We start from the raw sequence: 24,238 nt of genomic DNA on the forward strand, positions 1-24,238 counted from the left end.
GTTGCCTGACACATTCTTTGAGGAACCAAAGGGATTACATTACGCAAATCTTTGGAATAAACACTTAATTCATAAAGGCTGAGAAAATCCCATTTCAATCACTTGCAACCATTTTTAATTTCTTCTCTTTTCTTTGAGCCACTACAACAGCTTGATAGTCAACTGAATTGATCACTCATATCACCTACCACACAGCTCCCAACTCCACAGAGTCTCTCCTCTCCCCGTCACACAGGCATTGGCATCCTAATGAAATAGGAGCCCACCTCTTTGATTCTGTTAAAACTTGACAGAGTTGGTACTCTGGGATAAGGTCTGCAGCAGACCATGTCGTATTAATGACAGGGCAAGCGTAACAACCTTTATTATCATTCAACTCGACAAGGCTATTCAGACTGACAAGTGACAACTAATACAATCCAATATTTAGGCCTAATTCAGTCACTTTCTCTAGTCTGATGGCATTACACTCCTGTGTAATAATGTATTGGTAAACTGCCATGGTGGTGTATTTGTAAATTGTAAATTGTGAATACATATACCTCTCATAAATAGTCATAACCATGCATTATTCAGAATATCAGATTTCATTTTTCATTTGCTAACTTTTTATGGCCATTAGAAAAGTCTGAGGAATGCATGGCAAATGAATTAGCACTGTAAATGACTGTAAAGAAATGCATTGATTTTACTTTAACGATGGATCTATATCTTTTCCTAATCCAAACACAAAAGCTGACTCAAATGTAATTTCCCTTAGGTAACACTGCAGAGAACAGTGTACAATGGGCATGAAATATTTGATTTCAAAGTATTACAGAATCAAATTATAGCCCCTCTACAGCCGGTGGTCCCATGTCGGGTAATAAACAGCCTGGCAATAACTGAAAACAGCTGCTGCTTTCCGGGGTTCATTTTGTTCCCAGGCTAGCTCTCCTGTAATGGAAGAGAAGAGGAGAGACTGACATCACACACAATGCTATACTCTGAATCAATAATTCTTACCTTATAAAACGCTGTCTCAAATTGTGGCCTTTACACATAAAACATGCATGACACATTGGCCTGTTGATACCGAATGTGATACCAAGTCACAATGTCAAATGGTTGTATAACTTTGACATGACAAGTGGATCGGATGAGGAAAACTGATTTGTCAGTCATGAAATCAAAAGTGCTTGATGCAGTGCATCTCAACCAAAACCTTTTTTGCTACATTACAGAGAGAGAAAGTGTGGAGGTCTATTGAACATTTGTTGGATAAAATGGTAGCAACAAATAGGCTACACATAGATTCAATATTGTGGTAAAGGTAATATTCATTACAGTGTTTGATAGATAATGGTTTATTTGACTACTTACAAAAACATTCAAAATTCAGAATTGAAGTATATTTAGAAAAACAACATTTGCTGATTAACAACTTTATGTAAAATGTAGTATCATGCATATTTATCATTTTAGATATTTGAGTGAAAATCACATACGCAGTTTCAAATTTACAACAATCATTTAGAAGGTACAATGTTCACCATGGTAACATTAAAAGCATCCACCGTTTTAAGACAAATCAGGGATTTTGTAAATACAAAGTCACATGTACATGTTAGTCTATGGTACAGTATATTGTCTTATCCCTGAAAAGATACACAGGCATAATGATACCATCATATACAACTTGAAAATAATACCATAATATACAGCTGACAAAGCCTGACGGCATCCCTATCTACACATACTTTCTAAAATCATTGAACGGACTGACATATATATATTTTAATAATATATAAATATATCAAGCAAGTACAAGCAAGTTCCAACCTGGGTCCAAATGCTATTTAAGGGATTTCAATTACTTTCACATACATTTCAAAGTAAATATTTATTGTTTTTTCAAATAGAAGTAGTTGATTCGGTCCCATTATTTAAAAATACTGAAATATACCGAAAATATACTGTACAAAAATATAAACGCAACATGCAACAATTTTAAAGATTTGACTGAGTTACAGTTCATATAACGAAATCAGGAAATTTAAATTAATTAGGATATAATCTATGGATTTCACATGACTGGGAATACAAATATGCATCTGTTGGTCACAGTTACCTTAAAAAAAAAGGTAGGGGCATGGATCAGAAAACTAGTCAGTATCTGTTGTGACCACGATTTGCCTCATGCAGCGTGACATATCTCCTTCGCATAGACTTGATCAGGCTGTTGGTTGTGGCCTGTGGAATGTTGTCCCACTCCTCTTTAAATCAAATCAAATTGTATTGGTCACATACACATGTTTAGCAGATGCTATTGTGGGTGTAGTGAAATGCTTGTGTTTCAATGGCTGTGCGAAGTTTCTGGATATTGGAGTGAACTGGAACACCCTGTCGTACAAGTTGATCCAGAACATCCCAAACATGCTCAATGGGTGACATGACTGGTGAGTATGCAGGCCATGGAAGAACTGGGACATTTTCAGCTTCCGGGTATTGTGTATAGATCCTTGCGATATGGGGCTGTGCATTATCATGCTGAAACATGAGGTGATGGCGGCGGATGAATGGCACGACAATGGGCCTCATGATCTCGTCACGGTATCTCTTTGCAATTTCCATCAATAAAATGTAATTGTGTTAGTTGTCCGTAGCTTATGCCTGCCCATACCATAACCTCACTGCCACCATGGGGCACTTTTTTCACAACGTTGACATCAGCAAACTGCTCGCCCACACGACACCATACATGTGGTCTGCGGTTCTCAGGCCGTTTGGACCTACTGCCAAATTCTCTAAGACGACGTTGGAGGCGGCTTATGGTAAATAAATTAATATTTAATTCTCTGGCAACAGCTTTGGTGGACATTCCTGCAGGCAGCATGCCAATTGCACGCTCCCTCAACTTGAGACATCTGTGGCATTGTGGTGTTTGACATAATTGCATATGTTAGAGTGGTCTTTTATTTTTCCCAACACAAGGTGCACCTGTGTATTGATCATGCTGTTTAGCTTCTCGATATGCCACACTTGTCAGGTGGATGGATCATCTTGGCAAAGGAAAAATGCTCACTAACAGGGATGTAAACACATTTTGCGCAACATTTGAAAGAAATACGTTTTTTGTGCATATGGAACATTTCTGGGATCACCACTTTATGTGTTGCGTTTATATTTTTGTTCAGTGTACTGTAAGTATTTAAAATGCAAATACTTAAAGAGATTCTCCAGTACTTTTCTATACTTTTTAGCCAGTACTTCTGAAAGTAGCGCTCACGAGCCAAAACTGTTTTCCGAAAATTTCGTACTATGTCACAACGTGCAAATATGTGCACCACGTCATTGTTGTTTCCCTCTGCTCTGCTGTGGATGAATCACGTGCATCTTGCTAGCTGTCACTCATATGGTGAGGGGTTGAAGCTCATTGGCTGATACTTGAAATGCTAGGGGGCTGGACCACGCAGGGGAAAATGTAGGGAACAAGGCGCAGCACAGCTTCCAGAAAATAGCCCCTTTCAAACTAAGGATTTCGTGGCTAATTTACGTAAAACAGTACTTCTGCTCATAGATTATGGATTATGCATTTATGAACTACACATTTGCAAATCCAGCCCAAAGTGAGAGGTTTAAAAAATACTTAGTCACCAAAGTTCCGGAGCATGTCTTTAATTAAGCATGTATTTGAACCCAGGTCTGCCACAACCCAATGTACTTTATCTCCGTAAACTTGCAAGCACTGTAATATATCCGTTTTAAATATCAATAAATATTTCAGTTACTTGACGTTGATAAAGCTGCATTATCATGTTGATGGAACATTTTGCAGGTGAGCAAGTTGTGCCCAAGCCCTGTTAAAAATGACAAACTTTATTCAATACAATATCTGATAATAACTAAATGTCATCATATTTGTTTTTAAATCACTTTCAGTTTGGATATTTTGCAGGGCTACATTAAAGGCAATTCACATACACATACAATACATAACAATTTAGCACAGATCATATAGTATATAAAAGCAGCTATACACAGCTTTAAAGCTGCAGTCTGTGATTGGTAGGCTACATCCATTTTCTGACTTTTAAATTAATGATATATAGCCATTGACTCTTGAAGCAAACAATAATGTAATTGTAAACAAACAATGTACAACTTCAAAACATGGCCAATTTATAATTTTCAGTATGTTCAGTATGCCAGTCTAAAAGGATAGCCTACTGTGTACATAACAGCTGATGTTGGTTCATTTCAGTGTTCAGCCCAAAGTTCAACATTTTAATAATGCTACCTGACAGAAAGCCTTACACTGAGCGCTATTCTACATTCAAATATTTGTCAGCCTTGCCAGAAAGAGGCGACAGTAACATTGATGCTCATGCCACGTTGCATTTCAGCATCGTGGCGCATTATGTGTCAGAGCTTTGTGTCAGAGCACCGTGGTTACCTGGGTGACTTCCGAGCTCATGTCGTCGTTGGGCTGGCAGCGCGAGTCTAACGACAACATCTCCATACCTAGTCATACCTGTTGATTGGACCTCTCCACCGTGTTGGCGCTGGAGTGCTGCTCGCGCTGGTGCTGGTGGTGGTGGCGGTTACGAGAAGAATTCTGCAGCTCCAGCATCGAAGGACTCAAGGGGATGCAGAACTCGCGGAAGCAGCGTTTGAAGTTCTCATCCAGGAAGGCGTAGAGGACCGGATTCAGGCAGCTGTTGGTGTAGCCCAGTGCGATGCAGAAGTGCCAGGTGACGGACTGCAGCAGGGAGTTGGGGATATTGATAAGGGCTTTGATGATGACGTAGATGTGGATGGGCGTCCAGCAGATGATGAAGACGGCCACCACCACCAGGACCATACGGGTGATGCGGCGCAGGTTGCGGTCCTTCTCCTTGGAGCCGGACAACATGCGCACGCTCTTCAGGCGCAAGATCATTAGCCCATAGCACACGGTGATGATGAGGACGGGGATGATGAAGGCAAAGATGAAGACGCAGATCTTCAGAAGATTCTCCCAGTACCAGGATGGGTGGGGGAAGATCAAAGTGCAGTCGATGATTCCTGAAAATGTGAAAATTGAGTACAAGACAGAGTTGAACGAATGTAGCATATGAGGAAATCAAACGCTTCACAGCAGTATTTTTTACAGGTAGATAAAACTACAGTATATAGGCCCCAAAGCATTGCTCAAAATGATAACCATAAAAGTCAGTTATGTTTTCGTTTGATAAACAAGCTTGTGCTGACTGCTTGTATTCCTCAGGCTGACATCAGATATATTTTCATCATGAGACTGCAAATAACACCATCTATTCTCCTCTAACCAATAACAAGAGCTAAGATGATTTTGACAGGCACTTGAAAACCTAATTCAGGAATCACGCATCACCAATTTTGGTGACAAGTTTCTATCCTACTACTACTACTGCAATTATGCACAAACCTTCTGAAGATTATACATGGTGGTAGCTGCTAGTCTATGGTCATATATGCCATCTTTAAAGCATAATATTGATGAATAGATTTGGAGGCCTACATTAAGGCCAATTAGGGATGAAAGCTTGCAAAACATAATTTAATGAGTTTGTGTCACATGTAAACCTAAATAAAGGATCTGAAAGTGTTCTTATTATATGATAATAAAAACATGCTTCATAGCTAACGTGGCACTCTATTTCTCTCTATGACAGACCCAGACCATGCGTAGAACAGCAAAGTGCTTAAATCCCGTTGGCTTTCCCGTTCACTTCACAGAAATAACTATCAAACACAACTGTTACTCTTGCTGCTGTGGTATGCTCAAAACATTACGGATAGGATATCTATAATTGAGGATAAAAGAAAAACAGCATGGGGAAACGTACTGTCGTACTTGCCATTATCGGTTACAGTAGTTAAGGCGGTGAACATGACAGGCAGACCGATGGCAGAGGACAGGATCCAGTTGCACACGTTGACAATCTTCGCGTTACGGGGCGTGCGGAAGTCTAAGGCCTTGACAGGGTGGCACACTGCAATGTAACGGTCAATACTCATTGTAGTCAAGGTGAAGATACTGGTGAACATGTTGTAGTAGTCGATGGATATCACTATCTTGCACAGTACGTCTCCAAACGGCCAGGTCCCCATCAGGAAGTTGACACTCTGGAAGGGCAGCGTACTGGTGGCTAGTGCATCAGCCAAGGCCAGGTTGAAGATGTAGATATTTGTGGCGGTCTTCATTTTAGTGTATCTGGAAAGACAACATACAAAAAGAAAAATTAAGAGACCAAATTAGGGTGTGCTTTTTAGAAAACAAATAATCTGCACAGCAACTCGTCTATGGGAAAACCATTTAAAGGTAGACACAGAAATATCTTTGGTTCACTCTGCCATTCATGGCAACGTCTTACCGCTGTGTCTCAGTTTCTCAGTCAAGTCATGCCTACCAGAACAGGATTACAAAATATTGCAATGGATTTATAAGGAATGGATATTACAAACATACAGATGAAATAAATTAAATGAATGATGAGAGAAGAGTCAGAATAACTGATACCACTGCAGATGCTAAGTACAGATACAGTATGTATTATAGGTAATGAATGTTCAGGTGCCTGCAGCAGACTTTGTGGCGCAGCAGAAAGATCAGTTTACCTTTAATCCAGAGTTCATATCCCAGATGGGAAACATTTCAAGAACACTTTTGCACATGTGAAGAGTTTCAAAAACATGTGTTTACATGTGAAATGTCACGTGAAGTGTTCCAAAAATACATTTTCACACCTTTCACATTATAGGTAGCCTATTTAAGACACCGTGAGATCGATATTAATTTTCTTGCATATGATGAATATTGACAGTGTTTATAACATGTGTACCAAATGTTGTTACAATACCGATATCCTTGACTGATTTATATCCATTTATGTACCAGACCACACCCACTGAATGTTTATTGATCCATAGCGGCCATGTTGTTTAAGATACTAGTCTTGGAAAAAATGTGTTGAGATACCTTTGTCCATAGATGCCATATATCAAGTTTTGTGCAGACTGGTAATTCGGTGCCAGAAGAGCAGCACTTTAAGTGTTTTTAAAAAAAATGCATCATGGTCGACCATATGGGTCCCTGAGGCAAATGTGTTCCTTATGAGGAGAAGGACCTATGTACCAAATTTCATGACTTTAAGTCAAACGGGGTAAGGAGCATGACCTTTCAAAGCAAGAATTTTCAATCTCTTGTTATCGTGCCACCATTTGGCCAATCAGTGTAATTTTATAAATGCCAGATCTCTAATGCAAGACGCATCATTTACCCACATTTAGTCAAAATCCAGTTCTGTCTGAAATATGTCATTTGACTAACGCACGAATGCACTAACATACTAGAGGCTTTCCCGGGTCCAAAAAGTAGGATCCGTTCCGAAATGGACATGGGGCTTTATCCGGACCCGATATGCATCAATATTTTTTTTAAATATAGAGACCTGTCCCAAATGGACCCGAGGTCAACTAGACCAGTTCCGTATAGACCTGGCCGGATCCAGACCTGAGCCGAGTGAGGGAAACAGCAGAAACTTCATTTTGTAAGCTACTTTATTAACCAGAGCTGATACAGCGCGAGGGAGAGGAGATAGAGAGAGGTGATGCTCTAGCAGGGGCCGTGCTGTGTGAGTTGGCTACTGTGAGTGTGAGCGAGTGACACAGGAACAGGGAGGAGGGAGGGAGAGATGAGAGACGGCGACCAAGCAAGCCAACTTCCACTATAGTAGACTAATAGCTGCCATACTATAGCGTTACTTATCATCCAATATGATTACTTAGTACCTGTCTTGACTGCATCAACCTGGGCAAAGGTAGTTAAGATAGCTAGCTAAGGGCCTCCCGAGTGGCGCAGTGGTCTATGGCATTGCATCGCAGTGCTAGCTGTGCCACTAGAGATCCTGGTTCGAGTCCAAGCTCTGTTGCAGCCGGGCCGCGACCGGGAGACCCATGGGGCGGCGCACAATTGATTAGGGGAGGGTTTGGCCGGCAGGGATGTTCTTGTCCCATTGCGCACTAGCAACTCCTGTGGCAGGCCGGGCGCAATGCATGCTGACACGGTTGCCAGGTTACGGTGTTTCCTCTGACACATTGGTGCGGCTGGCTTCCGGGTTAAGCGGCATTGTGGTAAGAAGCAGTGCGGCTGGCTTCCGGGTTAAGTGGCATTGTGGCAAGAAGCAGTGCGGCTTGGCTGGGTTGTGTTTTGGAGGATGCACGGCTCTCGACCTTCGCCTCTCCCGAGTCCGTACGGGAGTTGCAGCGATGGGACAAGACTGTAACTACCAATTGGATACTATGAAATAAAAGAAGATAGCTAGCTAACTAGGCTAATTGAGGCTGCACACACTTTCTCGTACTACACAGTTACAAACTACAACTCAGTTCAGAATATAAAGCCTACCTGTTGGCTTTTGGTCGTTGTAGCTCCTTTAACTTTTAATTACATCATTTTCATTTCATCTTCCATTGAGTAGATATCTCCTAACTTTTGCCCCAAACGGAGGCTCTATGACTGTAGCCTATTGCTGTTTTGATGACTTATGATTGGCCAACCACAACAATAAACTACACGCACCACTCTCGTGAACAGCAAAGAACGGCAGCATAAATGATACCATTTCTCTCTCTCTTGCTCTCTCTCTCTCTCTAATGCAGAAGTCGCGTTTGGATCTGCATTGGTCTTTCAGGACAAGTCAGTTAAAATTACACTTAAAGGTAATTTACACTTGAGCTGACATCCGCAGGGTTTACAGTGAATGCAATCTCTGAGAACGTCAGGGAAATTGCCTTGTCGATCCTGCATTGCACGTGGATTGAATCCTGGCTGAAGATTGAGATAGCTGGGGCATGTACGCCAAAATATATTAAACTATTTGAGTTTAAAAGATAACAGACAAAAAAGGAGTTATGTTTGCAGTTTGAGCATGGAGTCATGCATTGTACATAAGCCATGGATGTAAACATGGAACTGGATGCCTTGACCTTTAAGCATAACATTGTATGCTAATGCAGTCCGTGACTGATGGATGTTGCTGAAGTGTTTAGGTTGATGTCATCAGTGAAAAAGTACAGGAAGAGCCAGGAGCAGGGTGTTTTGTATTGTACATTCTGGAACACAAAATCACTGTCTATAACAAGACCATAAAACACATTTGGGGTGAATTGTTGATCATGTCTGTCTTCTGTGTGAAGCTTGAGTCTCTCAGACAAAATATTATGACTACCTAACAGTTCCAGTGAGATAAACTGAAAAGATGGCTCCCAATATAAGGGGAAATAATATAGTAATAAAATAATAATTACGCCACTACATATCTACAATATAAAATATATAATACCAACATACAACAATATTACAAAGGGAAAGGAGGATACCTAGTTAGTTGCACTCAACCAAAATGTGTCTCCTGCATTTAACCCAAATCCTCTGAATCAGAGTTGCAGGGGGCTGCCTTAATCGAAGTCCACGTTATCAGCGCCCGGGGAGCAGTTGTTATTGGGGCCAGAACAGCAGATTTTTCCACCTTGTGTAGAGTCCATGTGCTAGCGTGTGTGTGTGTGTGTGTGTGTGCCTGTGTGTCTCGTCACAGTCATCGTTGTTCCATAAGGTGTAGTTTTATCTGTTTTTTAAATCAGATTTTACTGCTTGCATGAGTTACTTGATGTGGAATAGAGTTCCATGTAGTCATGGCTCTGTGTAGTACTGTTTGTTTACCAGAGTCTGTTCTGGACTCAGGGACTGTGAAGAGACCCCTTGTGGCATGTCTTGTGGGGTATGCATGGGTGTCTGAGCTGTGTTCTAGTCGTTTGAATAGACAGCTTAGTGCTTTCAACATGTCAATACCTCTCACAAAGACAAGTAGTGATTCAGCCAATCTATCCTCTACATTGAGCCAGGAGAGATTGACATCCATGCTATTGATGTTAGCTCGCCATGTATATTTAAGGGCCAGTTGTGCTGCTCTGTTCTGGGCCAACTGTAATTAGCCTACGTCCCTCTTTGTGGCACTTGACCATATGCCTGGGCAGTAGTCCAGGTGCGACAAAACTCGTGCCTGACCAAACTACAATAACAAATAACCCCTATTACTGGTCAGGACGTGACACCAACCATAAATTAATACATTGTTTCCACGGCCTGAGAGGATGGAAGTTCAGTATATAGCTAGATGTAAAAGGCTAATGTTAACTAGCTAATGTTGCACATAAAAAGGAAGTTAGGCTAGCGAGCAAGCATTTTAGCCAGGTAGCCTAGGACAATAAAAAATACAAGTGTGTACTGTATGACAGTCATAAACCGTTTCATCAACATGAAAGAGAGGAGGATGGCATTGGCTTTTCTCTACAAGTAGGGTGAGTCAACATGTTTTTTCTACTTGTATGAACACACACACGCACACACATACACAGAGAAATCAGAACCATGGACAGCCACATCATATTTAGCTTACGTTGATTGGACTACATTGTTTTTGGTATCTTTTAGTTGTCACTGTAAAAGACTAAGTATAGGTGATTTGATGATGTTGAAATGATGATGTTGAAATGGTGCTGGAATAGTGGAGGCAGCTCCTGTTTTCTTTGCGAATTGCGTTAAAACTCTCTGTGGTTCTAAATCAATAGTTGTTTAGTCGCCCCAAAATGTCGGAAACATTAACTTGCTTGACAATGCTGTAGATTATGTAACTGTTTGTAACATGCAATAAACTTTGTGGACTCTACCAGACAGATGTTGCTCTCAGGTTTTGTGATGAAACAAAGGTGTGGTTGAATTTATTCTGCCACTGTGTCTTCTTAGGCCTAGCTATCATGGTCGCAAATGAACTGACAGGTTATTATCACAACACATAGGTTGTAATATGGCTCTTTTTCTGGCTTTTCTTCCCCAGTGATTTTACCCACGCACCACTACTGGCAACTTTACAGGAGAAATTCGGGTTAAGTGCCTTGTACAAAGGCACAACAATAGTGTTTTAACCTAGTTGGCTCAGGGATTCAAACCAGCAACCTTTCAGTTACTGGCCCAACATTCTTAACCGCTAGGCTACCTGCCGTCCAGCAGGGGAGTGTGTAGGAGGGAGTAAAGGGAAGGAGGCCTCCTTCATCAGCGCTGTCTATAGTTAGCGGAGACTAGTTCACTATGAAAGAGGGAGCACAGTCATCAATGCATCTGATAAAGACAGATAGCAGCTTAACACTAAAACACTTCAGCTGCCTCATGGCAGCTGCCTCTGGTATTACTGAGTGTGATGGTCCGCTTGGCTGGCAGACATGATCACAACGGTGGCAGTTACCTCAAATCAAATGGAGCAGATATCCCTGCGCAGCCAGCTGTCTTTTCTGATTCCTCAGCGCCAGCAGATGATGTCTAGTGGAACAAATTCGCAAATACTTTGGGATGTTCACCGCTGACACGTGGCTTTTGTGCATGGCGTGTTGTAAGGCCTAATGCACATGCATAGTGACAGTTGACATAGAGTAGGCGTAAACATGCCTTTCACGGACAGCTCCATCCTCATCAGAGCCACACTAGTACAATTTATGTCGTCACTGTGAAAACATCTAGATTGTGTTTATAGGCAATAAATATACACAGCAACTCACTATGGCATCGTAAGCCTGTATACAAAACATTTTAGGATTTTAGGAAATGAATGACATGAATGGTAACCTTGTATAACTGCAGAAACAGAGCAGCAGAGTAGCCTATAGCAATGAAGGCTTGTTGCTAAGGAACAACCGGAACATGTCCTCTGACTTTGTGATTATCTTCTCCTGATACAGCATTCCATTACATTCAGGCCGAGACAGTGTTTCTCCAAGATTGTTTTTCAACATGGGCCTCTTTAATCATTTCAATTGAAATCAATTTTCCAAATGCCTATAGGACCACACCTATATAATGGTATGGGAAACACTTGAGTTGAGTTCCTTTGGTACAAACAAGTTAAACTTCTAATGAATATTAAAATGTAAAGTGGGCAATGTATACTCCGACGTCTTTCCTTTATCCAGCATTTTAAAACAGAAAATCTTTGTCAAAAGGACAATACGTTATTCCGTTGGAAATGTCAAACACTCAAAGACACGTTCTGTCAAAAAACATCATCACAAAAGCCACTGTTAATATAGGAGCCAAAGAAAGCAGTAATGAGTCTGATTATAAACATAAAATGTTCTGTAGTGTGACATGTTTTGCTCCATCTCCTACACTGAATTATAATCCTTTGAGTGGCAGAGAGAACAAAGACAAGAGTATATAATGAGTGGAGGCAACAACAAAAAATCTACATGAGTAATGCATTCATTGACAAAGCTACTATCAATCATACTGCGAATAAATGTTTACTCTTCAGGAACAAGCCTATTCTTGTCCTCATCTTACCTTGAAGAACGACATTCCTATGGGAGGGAGGCAATGGTGGACATAAAATTGTTCACTACTGATGACCTTTCAAGACCAGTGCTTGACTTGGGCAGGAGCTCACCGGAGCTGAGTACTGACACCTCAAATTGTCTACTGCTTGAGCTCCTGTTCTGCTTCTAGAATATTATCTCAAAAGGATTATGAAGCTCCTGCACCTAAACACAAATGGTACCGGCACCCAAAATGAGTACTGGAACCTATTTCAGATCAAGTCAAGCCCTGTTCAAGACCAATATTATTAATCTCCCTTAATAAAGATGGAAAGTCATTGAGTATGAGAATAAGGGCAGTGCCCTGGAAACCAAATGTGTAAGGAATCACACAACATGCTACATTCTGTCAATAGACTTCTGGAGTTAATCATAAGGAGAGCCAACATATTGAGCATAACACAGTGTGACATAAACAGCCTGTTTGGGATCCATAGGAGGCTGAGTTACAATGGACATCAATCATATGCATGTTATTTCCTGGAGTTTGAGAGGATGGAACTACTAAACTCTTAGAAAAAGCATTCCAAAAGGGTTCTTTGGCTGTCCCCATTGGAGAACCGTTTTTGGTTCCATGTAGAACCCTCTGTGGAAAGGGTTCTACATGGAACTCAAAAGGGTTCTACCTGGAACCAAACAGGATTCTTCAATGGGTTCTCCTATAGGGACAGCCGAAGAACCCTTGTTGGTTCTAGATAGCACCTTTTTTCTAGGAGTGTAGTATTAACCTGTATTTTCTGCCCATTGAAATGATTCTGTTTGGCTTAGAGTACTGTGTTGAGCCTATTCAAACACATTTCTAAAACCGTAGTTATCCCCACAGGACCTCCCGCACATGGCGAGTAATCTTTGAAGTGACTTGTGAAACCTACTAACATCATGAAACAAGAAAGGAGAGATTTTATTACTATAGGGTTGTTGAATGATGTTGAGTGATCGATCAGGGAACACTTAGAGAAAAATTTTTTTATTATGTATTCCTTAGCTCAGAACCCTCTTTTATATAATAAATGAATTGGACCTGCTGTATTAGGCAGCCTGTTGATAAGAGGACAATTTAAATTATACATCTTTATTAATCAATATCATTTTGTTTGTGCATAGAGGGAAATTGTACCCTGAATCAATTTCCCTATCTCGCCGAGCTTTGCACATTGTACAAAATGATGATAAAAAACAAGCACTAGCCTGACAATAGGCCACCTTTTTGTTAATCAATGAACAAACATATGGCCATGAAGGGTACAGGTCCATCTTGAATGCATTGTTTGTGACCCAAAAATGTAAGTGTTAACAGCAATTAAGGGAATAGATCAGATGTGATGTTTTATTGTACTGTAAGATAGGAAACACACTCTGCTCTTGCAGGTAGGCTGACTCGGGGAAGGGATGGTCGGAGAGAACGCATTGGTGTCTCCATGACAACAAACAGCACTGCACTATTTTCCCTGCGGTTTCCTGCAGTTATAGAATTGATTTATCACATGAGCGTGCAGATATCATTCTGTGGGTGACTCAACTTTGTTTGTGCTTGTGAGAGTTCCTGGATGTAAGCACTGATCTGGTGGAAACTTGTTGCTAATGGCATGAACGTTATCCACCATGTAGGTGCTGACACTCAGAAAAGACCATTAAAGGTTAAAAAGGTATATTCATTTAAGATAGTTTGGGTTGGTGTGCTCTTAGGAAGGATCCCGTTTTGAGATGGGAATGATTAGCTTGATTTTGCAAAAATCATTCATTGATGTCGGTGCAAGATTTGCACGAGTTATGCGCAAAGCTACTTGTCTCTAAAAATTGTTTTTATCATAATGAATATCAGTTCAACACCCAGTGCTCATTGGGGCAGTGGCTTAGCGCAGTTTCGCAAAGGCTCCCCGCAATGTCCGAGCAAGGTATCAGCTATCACACCATGTAAAGGAAAAACTTTTAGAAAATATAAATTGCAACTAACTGGATTTATGTCAACTCCGTCAGACACATTAAACGGCATTTTATTTTTCAATGATTGTCCAACAAATGTTTAAAGGCATTGATTGTTTAATTCTAACATTAGATATTTAATACAAATACGAATCTGCAAACTTATTTTTGTTTTGTTTTATAGCACTACTAAATCCTCCAGGGCTAATTTCGTTAGCATTTTGCCATTATTTTCTACATTTAGAACATAAAACAACATTTATATAGCAAACATTATCCCTTAGGTCTAGCACAGGAAATACTACAATTGTTTAAGCATTTATTGCAGACCGGGTGTTAGCCATCAGTGATGGAGTTGACAACAGATACTCAAAACAGACATATTTTTGCATCTAAAAATAAAAGTTCAATACAAACATTTGTAAAATATGGAAAATTACTATTTTGAAAATCCCCAAATGAAAACATAACCAAAAATCTACACAGTCTATTTTTTGGCTTTATAACTCTAAAACCTAATTAAATGTAACAAATTTTAACCAAAATGTATATTCTACTTTAATATATCTGACAGTTTATGGTTGTGACCATGGTGATTCCAATATTGTTTGTCAAAAGTAGAAAACTTTACAGACTAAGAGTGGTCCTGTCGCACTACATGTAATGAGGACATGAATAAGGGGTCCTTATGGTATAGCTGACCCTGCTCATTCCTGATTCATTTAGGACTTTAGACCAATTTGACGGAGTAAATCAAATCTCTGAACACAACTTTTAGGAATCAAATGGAAATTAATAATATTTTGTATGTGAAAGTATTTAGAAAATTCCCCAAACAAATATTTAATTTTATAAAATGCCCCTAAATGTAAATGTTAAGCTCAAATAATGCAACAAAATAAAACATGTCAACTATAAAAAATAAAGTTTGAATGCCAGACAAAGGATTGTCCCGACTTTCAAGAATACCTGAACTAATTTCCTGCTATTCTACACATTTTGCCATGAGGCTGTGAGGAGCTGAGACGCCGTGTCTCCATCTTGGCACTCTGCCACCATTGTAAAATATATTTTGGAAGCTATAGAAATGCATTTATTAATTTCACCTTAATGCAAACTTTTAAATTATATTATGTGAGCTAAACATAAAAATAAAAAAATGCCAAAATATATTTTTTTTAATTTATAATTTTGAGAGATTACTAACGTTACTGTCCCCACTACAACAAAACAATACTTAAATACATGTAATTCAAACATTTAATTGAAATACTGTAGAATTCCATTCATTCCTATGGAGGACTGCTCCTACTGGTAAGTGCCAATATGGCCGACCGGTGGCTTCAAAGCAATCCAGGGTTAATATACATCATTGGCTACACCACCAGTGCATTGGGTTAGATGGAGGATTTTGTGAGTGTATTCTGAATTCCCCAAGGGAGTTGACTCTCGCGGTTGTGCTTACAGTATCTTACATTCCTCAGGGTCATAGTGAAGCAGTGAAGAGTGGCAATATTGGGGGAAAACCATACCGAAACTTGTGCTGTGGATAACGAATATCTGTATTCTTATTGAACAAGTTCAGGTAGTAGTACGTCTGAATAAGACTGAACTCGACCCAGGACTCTTAGACTACTGTATGTCATCAGCAGAGATCAGTCCGTCATCACATCTTCTTATTCATCAAAGAACAAATGAAGCAGGCGAATGCTTATGCACTACTAATCCTACTACAAACACCCCCGGCTGAGGTAGACATTTCTGAGTAACATCGTTGATTTACGGTTGACCTTGACCTTTTGGGATTGTGGCTGTTGAATGGCGATGCTCCAATGAGTCAAGGCTTTGTCGTGTTTCTGACATTTTCCATCCCTCTCTAGCTCAGGCCGTTATCCCCACCTGCTTCAAGATGTCAACTATCATCCCATGCCCAAGAAAGGGAAAGTAACTGAACTGAATGACCACCGACCCGTAGCACTCACTTCCGTCATCATGAAGTACTTTGAAAGGCTAGTCAAAGACTACATCACCTCCTCCCTCCCTGACACACTCGACACTCGCCAATTTGCCTACTGCCCCAACAGATCCAAGGACGACGCAATCGCCATTGCCTTGCACACTGCTCTCACCTACCTGGACAATAGGGATGCATATGTGAGGATGCTCTTCATCGACTACAGCTCTGCCTTCAATACCATACTGCTCTCTTAGCTCACCACAAAGCTCACAGCCCTGGGACTGAACACCTTCCTATGCAACTAGGTCCTGGACTTCCTGATGGGCCGCCCCCAGGTGGTGATGGTAGGCAACATTACCTCCTCCATACTGATCCTCAACATGAGGGCCCCACAAAGGTGCATCCCCAGTCCCCTGCTGTACTCCCTGTATACCCACGACTGCATGGCTTCAACAGTTCCAACTTCATCATCAAGTTCGCTGACGTCACGACAGTAGTAGGCCTGATTACCAACAACGACGAGACGGCCTACCGGGAGAAGGTAGACACTGGTGCCAGATTGTTGATTTCAGGAAGAACCAGCTGAGCACGCCCCCATACTCACCAATGGGGCCGCTGTGAAGACGGTCAAAAATGTCAAGTTTAGGCTTCCCGAGTGGCGCAGTGGTCTAAGGCACCGCTGTGCCACTAGAGATCCTGGTTCAAGGCCAGGCTCTGTCGCAGCCGGCCGCGACCGGGAGACCCATGGGGCGGTGCACAATTGGCCCAGCGTCGTTAGGGAAGGGTTTGGCCGGCAGGGATGTCCTTGTCCCATCGCGCTCTAGCGACTCCTGTGGCGGACCGGGCGCAATGCAAGCTGACACGGTCGCCAGGTGTACGGTGTTTCCTCTGACACATTGGTGCGGCTGGCTTCCGGGGTTGAGCGGGCATTGTGTCAAGAAGCAGTGAGGCTCAGCTGGGTTGTGTTTCGGAGGATGCACGGCTCTCAACCTTTGCCTCTCCCAAGTCCATACGGGAGTTGCAGTGATGAGACAACACTATAACTACCAATTGGATACCACGAAATTGGGGTGTTAAAGGAAATAAAAAAGGTCAAGTTCCTTGGCATACCCATCTCCGAGGAGCTGAAATGGTAAAACCACATGAACACGTGGTGAATAAGGCACGACAGCGACTCTTTATCCTCAGGAGGCTGAGTAAATTTGGCCTGTCCCAGAGGGCCCTCACAGTGTTCAACAGGAGCACCATCGAGAGAACACTAGTCAGCTACCTGCTTCCCACCCTCTCCTGCCTAATCCCGCCCTGGACTTGGCTGGATGTCCTTTGGGTGGTGGACCATTCTTGATACACACGCGAAACAGTTGAGCGTGAAAAACCCAGCAGCTTTGCAGTTCTTGACACACTCAAACCGATGCGCCTGACACTTACTACCATACCCCGTTCAAAGGAACTTAAATATTTTGCCTTGCTCATTCACTCTTGGCATTCTCTCAACCAGCTTCACCTGGAATGCTTTTTCAACAGTCTTGAAGGAGTCCCCACATATGCTGAGCACTTGTTGGCTGCTTTTCCTTCAATCTGCAGTCCAACTCATCTCAATTGGGTTGAGGTTGGGTAATTGTGGAGGCCAGGTCACCTCCATTGTGGAGGCCACCACTCCATCACTCTCCTTCTTGGTCAAATAGCCCTTACACAGCCTGGAGGTGTCATTGTCCTGTTGAAAACAAATTATAGTCCCACTAAGCTCAAACCAGATGGGATGGCGTATCATTGCAGAATGCTTTGGTAGCCATGCTGGTTAAGTGTGCCTTGAACTCTAAATAAATTACTGACAGTGTCACCAGCAAAGCACGCCCACACCATCACACCTCCTCCTCAATGCTTCACGGTGGGAACCACACATGCAGAGACCATCTGTTCACCTACTCTGCATCTCACAAAGACACGGCGGTTGGAACCAAAAATCTCAAATTTGGATTCATCAGACCAAAGGACAGATTTCCACTGGTCTAATGTCCATTGCTCGTGTTTCTTGGCCCAAGAATTCTTATTGGTGTCCTTTAGTAGTGGTTTCTTTGCAGCAATTCGACCATAAAGGCTTGATTGATGCAGTCTCCTCTGAACAGTTGATGTTGAGATGTGTTTGTTACTTGAACTCTGTGAAGCATTTATTTGGGCTGCAATTTCGGAGGCTGTTAACTCTAAAGAACTTATCCTCTGCAGCAGAGATAATTCTGGGTCTTCCATTCCTGTGGCGGTCATCATGAGAGCCAGTTTAATCATAGTGGTTGATGATTTTTACGACTGCACTTGAAGAAACGTTCAAAGTTCTTAAAATTTTCCGCATTGACTGACCTTCATGTATTAAAGTAATGATGGACTGTCATTTCTCATTGCTTATTTGAGCTGTCCTTGCCATAATATGGACTTAGTCTTTTACCAAATAGGGCTATCTTCTGTATACCTCCCCTACCTTGTCACAACACAACTGAATGGCTGAAACGCATTAAGGAAAGAAATTCCACAAATTAACTTTTAACAAGGCACACCTGTCAATTGAAATGCATTCCAGGTAACTACCTCATGAATCTCAAATATAAAATATTTGTTCATTTGTTTAACACTTTTTTGGTTACTACATGATTCCATATGTGTTATTTCATAGTTTTGATGTCTCACTATTATTCTACAATGTAGAAAATCGTAAAAATATAGAAAAACCCTTGAATGAGTAGGTGTGTCCAAACTTTTGACTGGTACTGTGTATATTATTATTGTTTTTTTATTGTTTCATTCACACCTGCACTGTTGGAGCTCGGAGCTTAAGTATTTCACTGTACACTGCAACTACATCTGCAATACTATGCATGTGACTAAATAAAAACCTGATCTAATCTAATAATATGAATGACGTTAGTGAAACTGTTTAATTAAAAACACATGTCTGTCTAATAATGTGTGCTAACAGATGCGTCATGAGCTGCCACCATTCAACACACCTGTGACTGAATGATGGCATGTCTGTATAGCAAGTGATGTGATCATAACAAAGTAACATGTTACTATGTAAATCGTAAAGCTATCAGCAGTCTCATGGCCAATCCCTCCTCTCAATGTCTCCATGCAGGCCAGACTGCTGCTCAGTCTCACAAGGGCAGATCACGGGCTACACATGCTCTACATTTCTAATGAGCCATTACCCTAGTGAATTATTCTTCTGTGAAAGGGTATAGGCTAGGGTATTGCCTACACCAAGTCCTTCTAGTAGGAAAAGTCCTTCTTGAGTGGTGAGGTCCCACCGTACAATAAGTGGCCCTAATACCAATTTACGGACATAGCGACAGGTTCAGTGTAATAACAGTGTAAGTACACATTGTTACATTGCACTTACAACTGTAAGGCCTGCTACTACACTGTGTTTTGCTTAAAATATTATTGCAAAATAAAAGTCTTTGTAAGTGTTCTGGCCAATTTGACATGCATTTTGGGGGGGTGGGGGGATATGCTCCTCAAACAGGGGCGGAAATCCCGGTAGGGACGGGGGGGACACGACCCCCCCATCCTGGGAAAATATGATTTGTCCCCCCCAATATATCACTGAAACATAACTATGTAATTTAAATAATATTAATAATACGCAATGAAAGCAATTGTGCTGATTATAGACACTTAATAGCTCGTTTTTAAGTTTCAAAAGATTGCGACCCCCCCCACCCTTTGCCTCACAATGGTTTGATCCACTGCCAGTTCCTTAGCTTGCGAGGTAACGTAGAGGTCGTATCTACTGTCTGAAAGGCACTCAATGCACGTAACTGACGTGAGGTTAATCCAGTCAATCGCGCACACACACTAGCTGAATATGCAGAGCTAGCGCGCAAATATTAACTATTAAGCTAGCTAGTACCTATTCCATTTATGTGGCGTCGTCAAAGATGGAATCTTTGCTATCGTCAATTTATTCCAAGATCAGCATGCATGTAAGTTAGTGCTTCAAAGTCCCTGTGATAAGGTTAGCGATAAACTGAACAGAACTACACTCTCTTCTACCATTGTTTTAACCTCTATGGGCTAGGTGGGACGCTAGCGTGCCACCCGTGGTGCACTCCATCAACAGCAGGTGCATTTCAAGAGCGGCATATTTGAATCCAAATAAATGTCAAAATTCAAATTTTTCAAACATACAACTATTTTACACCCTTTGAAAGATAAACATCTCCTTAATCTAACCACGTTTTACGATTTCAAAAAGGTTTTACGGCGAAAGCATAAATTTAGAGTATGTTAGGACAGTACATTTACAAGAGTTGTGTGTAATGTTTTGTCAAGTCAAAGACAGGGTCACCAAAACCATAAAACCAGCTAAAATGATGCACTAACCTTTTACAATCTCCATCAGATGACACTCCTAGGACATTATGTTAGACAATGCATGCATTTTTAGTTCTATCAAGTTCATATTTATATCCAAAAACAGCGTTTTACTATGGCATTGATGTTGAGGAAATCGTTTCCCTCCAATAACCGGCAGTCAAGTCAGCGTCACAAATTAAATAATTAAAATTAGAAAACATTGGTAAAATATTATATTGTCATTTAAAGAATTATAGATTTACATCTCTTGAACGCAATCAACTTGCCAGATTTAAAAATAACCTTACTGGGAAATCACACTTTGCAATAATCTGAGCACTGCGCCCAGAAAAATACGCGTTGCGATACAGACTAGACGTCATGTTGGGGAGATCTAAAATCGAAAATACTATGTAAATAATCCATTACCTTTGATTCTCTTCATCAGATGTCACTTCCAGGTATCACAGGTCCATAACGAATGTAGTTTTGTTCAAAAAAGCTCATCATTTATGTCCAAAAATCTCCGTCTTGTTAGCACATGATCTAAGCCAGCCGGACTTCTCGTCATGAACGAGGGGAAAAAATATATTTCCGTTCGTTCAAACATGTCAAACGTTGTATAGCATAAATCATTAGGGCCTTTTTTAACCAGAACATGAATAATATTCAAGGTGGACGAATGCATACTCTTTTATAACGTATTGGAACGAGGGTACCCAACATGAACTCGCGCGCCAGGTGTCTAATGGGCCATCATCGTTCCATGACTCTTGTTCGGTCAGATCTCCCTCCAGAAGACTCAAAACACTTTGTAAAGGCTGGTGACATCTAGTGGAAGCAATAGGAAGTGCCAAAATATTCCTCAGCCCCTGTGTTTTTCAATGGGATAGGTTTAAAGGCAATACAACACATCAGGTATCCACTTCCTGTCAGAAAATGTCTCAGGGTTTTGCCTGCCAAATGAGTTCTGTTATACTCACAGACACCATTCAAACAGTTTTAGAAAATGTAGGGTGTTTTCTATCCATATATAATAAGTATATGCATATTCTAGTTACTGGGTAGGATTAGTAACCAGATTAAATCGGGTACATTTTTTTTATCCAGACGTGCAAATGCTGCCCCCTAGCCCTAACAGGTTAAATATATTTAATGGTCTCGTTGCAAAAGCTAAATTGTCGCAAGGGAACTTTTATTTACATATTTTATTTCACCTTTATTTAACCCGGGTAGCAAAGATTATAGCAAACACCACTGAATTGGTGCTCGCTAGCTTTGCAAATTCAGCTATTGTTAGATGCCAGCCAATATGAAACAAACGATTAAAATTACAAAAGGTTGCAGAATATGTTGTGTAAATGGTGAACTCATACAGCTGTCAACTCTTGTCACTGCAATCCGTTTCACATTTGCTAGCTACCTTTTAGATCGAAGCCCATATAGAATGATAGAAGATAAGATGATAGAAGCCCATCTCCTACTGTAAATAACCTACATACTGTGTGTGTGTAGCCAACCAGGTAGACAAATGGCAGAAAAATGGCAGAAAAAAGACGGACATCAGAGTATTTTTCAGTACACCAAAACGCAAAGTAAGAATCCTAGTAGCCTAACATCTCAAAGACTAGTTGATAAAATGTTCATAAGAAAGAAATGAAATTCTAATGGAAATGTTTCACAATGATGTCATTAGGCAGAGCAGGCAACAGATGGCACACAGACAGCAGAGTTGGGGACAGATATGCAGGGACAGACTGGCAGAGACAGGGAGTCTCAGGTAAGTTTGTTGAGTCTTTGTTTGGCAACATTATGAAAGGTTCTCAAATTTTTTGACTTGTAAAATAGGAACATAATTGGAAAATGCCATGGATACCCCCACTCTCAACTTAAACTGGTGACTGAACTAAGATTTGTTAAAGGCAATGGTATTGCTGTTGTGATTAGTTGTGTAGTTTTGGGTACCGGTAGTTAGGAGTACGGCAAACACCTTATTTCTTTGGTTCCTCAATATACATTTACCATATTAAACGTAGGCTATGTGTTACAGCACTACTTTTGGTGTCCCCCTCAGGAATTGCTCTTGAGAAAATGTAATGTAATTGTCCCCTCCAAAGTTGATATCAGATTTTCGCCCCTGTCCTCAAAATATATCGTTACATGTTTTCAAAGTAAAGTGTTTATGAGAGTTAAATACCAATAATGACAAATTATGTCAAAATCATATGTAGCCAATGTCCGCCTCTCAATGGTCCCACATCAATGGTTTCTTTGACAGTTAATATTATTATGGTGACTCCACCGGGGTCTGGAAATCCGTTGCGTTATAGCCGAATCCAAACGCGTTCATTTCTGACCGTTTAAGGCACTGCAGTTGTCTGTGGTTGCAATAAAATGCTATCTTTGACAGCAGTCAGTTGTGACTAGGCTATATAAAATTACACATGGTGCAATACTCTGATAGCCTATTGACAGAATGTTTGCAATAAAAAAAAATTATGATGGCCTTCAGCACATACTGTAGTTGTAATGAATTCCCTTTAATTACAGGCTGAATAATGTAGCCCTTTACTGGTCAATATCATGATTTACGTGCGCCTAACTCCCGGTGGAAATCTTTCACGTGCTCTGTTCAGAATAATTATTGAGCATGGTGCCATATTCGTATATCAACAACCTGTTTCTTTCCATTTACCACATAATATGGTTCCTCATGGTATCCCCTTTTATGGCGGGTTACTGTCAGTTGATTTTCCTATTAAACTATAAAATGTACACATACTAACCTAACCTAGACTCGGATTTACCATGCATCAGAACAATAGTGTCAGTGCAGTGTAGGCTATAAAACCTGGGATTAGTTGTTGATATCTTACCTGATAATGACATACATGACGAGCACGTTTCCCACCAGACCAAGCACACACACGATAGAGTACAGAGTCGTGATTATAATCGCGATGATCACTGGTGTCGAATCTTTGGCCAGGTTGTCTGTTCTCTCACATTTGGCATCCAAACTCATGTTATCGCTGAAGTTCCGACAAAAAACACTATTGTTCATCATGGCCAAATTTGAGAAATGGTACGGATTGTTCGACGTGTTGATACCGCTTTCCATGGTCTGCTGAAGCTGTCCCGGCTGAGGCGCTCAGGACAAGAAATCTCGCAACGATTCTCTCACGTTCAAGGCTGCACGGTGTGAGTTTTAAGGCGTTTTTGTGTCACACCAAGTACCCTTACGCACGAGTTATGGGATGTGGATGAAACATAAATGCATATTACCAGTTCCCCCTATTGCGTTTTCTCAATTTATCAAGCAAAATGACGTCACTCCATGAACCAACCCCGAGGCACTGGCGTTAGAATGCGGTAATTGCCTATAGCGAAGCATTAGCCTTTAGAATTATTTAACAATATTGCGCTAAAGTAGACTGCATACATTTTCAAACTCAGCCCTTACGAAAAAATATTTCAATCAGAGTGCAGTATATCGGCAGTACACAGCAGTATAACTGTAGTTAGAGTGCAATATAACTGCAATATGCTGCAAATACTGATACAAAATTACTTCGCAGTGTA

At 40.9% G+C, this 24,238-nt stretch overlaps 1 protein-coding gene across 2 annotated transcripts; it reads right to left on the reverse strand.

Moving 5' to 3' along the window:
* Window positions 1-1,330: 1,330 nt before the first annotated feature.
* LOC106589663 (delta-type opioid receptor) lies at window positions 1,331-23,987 on the reverse strand. Of its 2 annotated transcripts, none has more exons than XM_014179910.3 (3): window positions 23,533-23,987; window positions 5,850-6,217; window positions 1,331-5,046 (listed from the first exon to the last, which is right to left on the reverse strand). In XM_014179910.3, exons 1-3 carry the CDS (start codon window positions 23,775-23,777, stop codon window positions 4,508-4,510), a joined length of 1,152 nt encoding a protein of 383 aa, XP_014035385.1. In that variant the 5' UTR covers window positions 23,778-23,987; the 3' UTR covers window positions 1,331-4,507. The 2 variants fall into 2 exon arrangements, with proteins under 2 accessions (XP_014035385.1, XP_014035387.1); XM_014179912.3 differs by having other exon boundaries at window positions 5,862-6,217; window positions 23,533-23,984.
* Between the last annotated feature and the right edge of the window lie 251 nt (window positions 23,988-24,238).

The sequence above is a fragment of the Salmo salar genome, chromosome 28 (assembly GCF_965601325.2).
Source record: "Salmo salar chromosome 28, fSalSal1, whole genome shotgun sequence".
Lineage (NCBI taxonomy): Eukaryota > Metazoa > Chordata > Actinopteri > Salmoniformes > Salmonidae > Salmo > Salmo salar.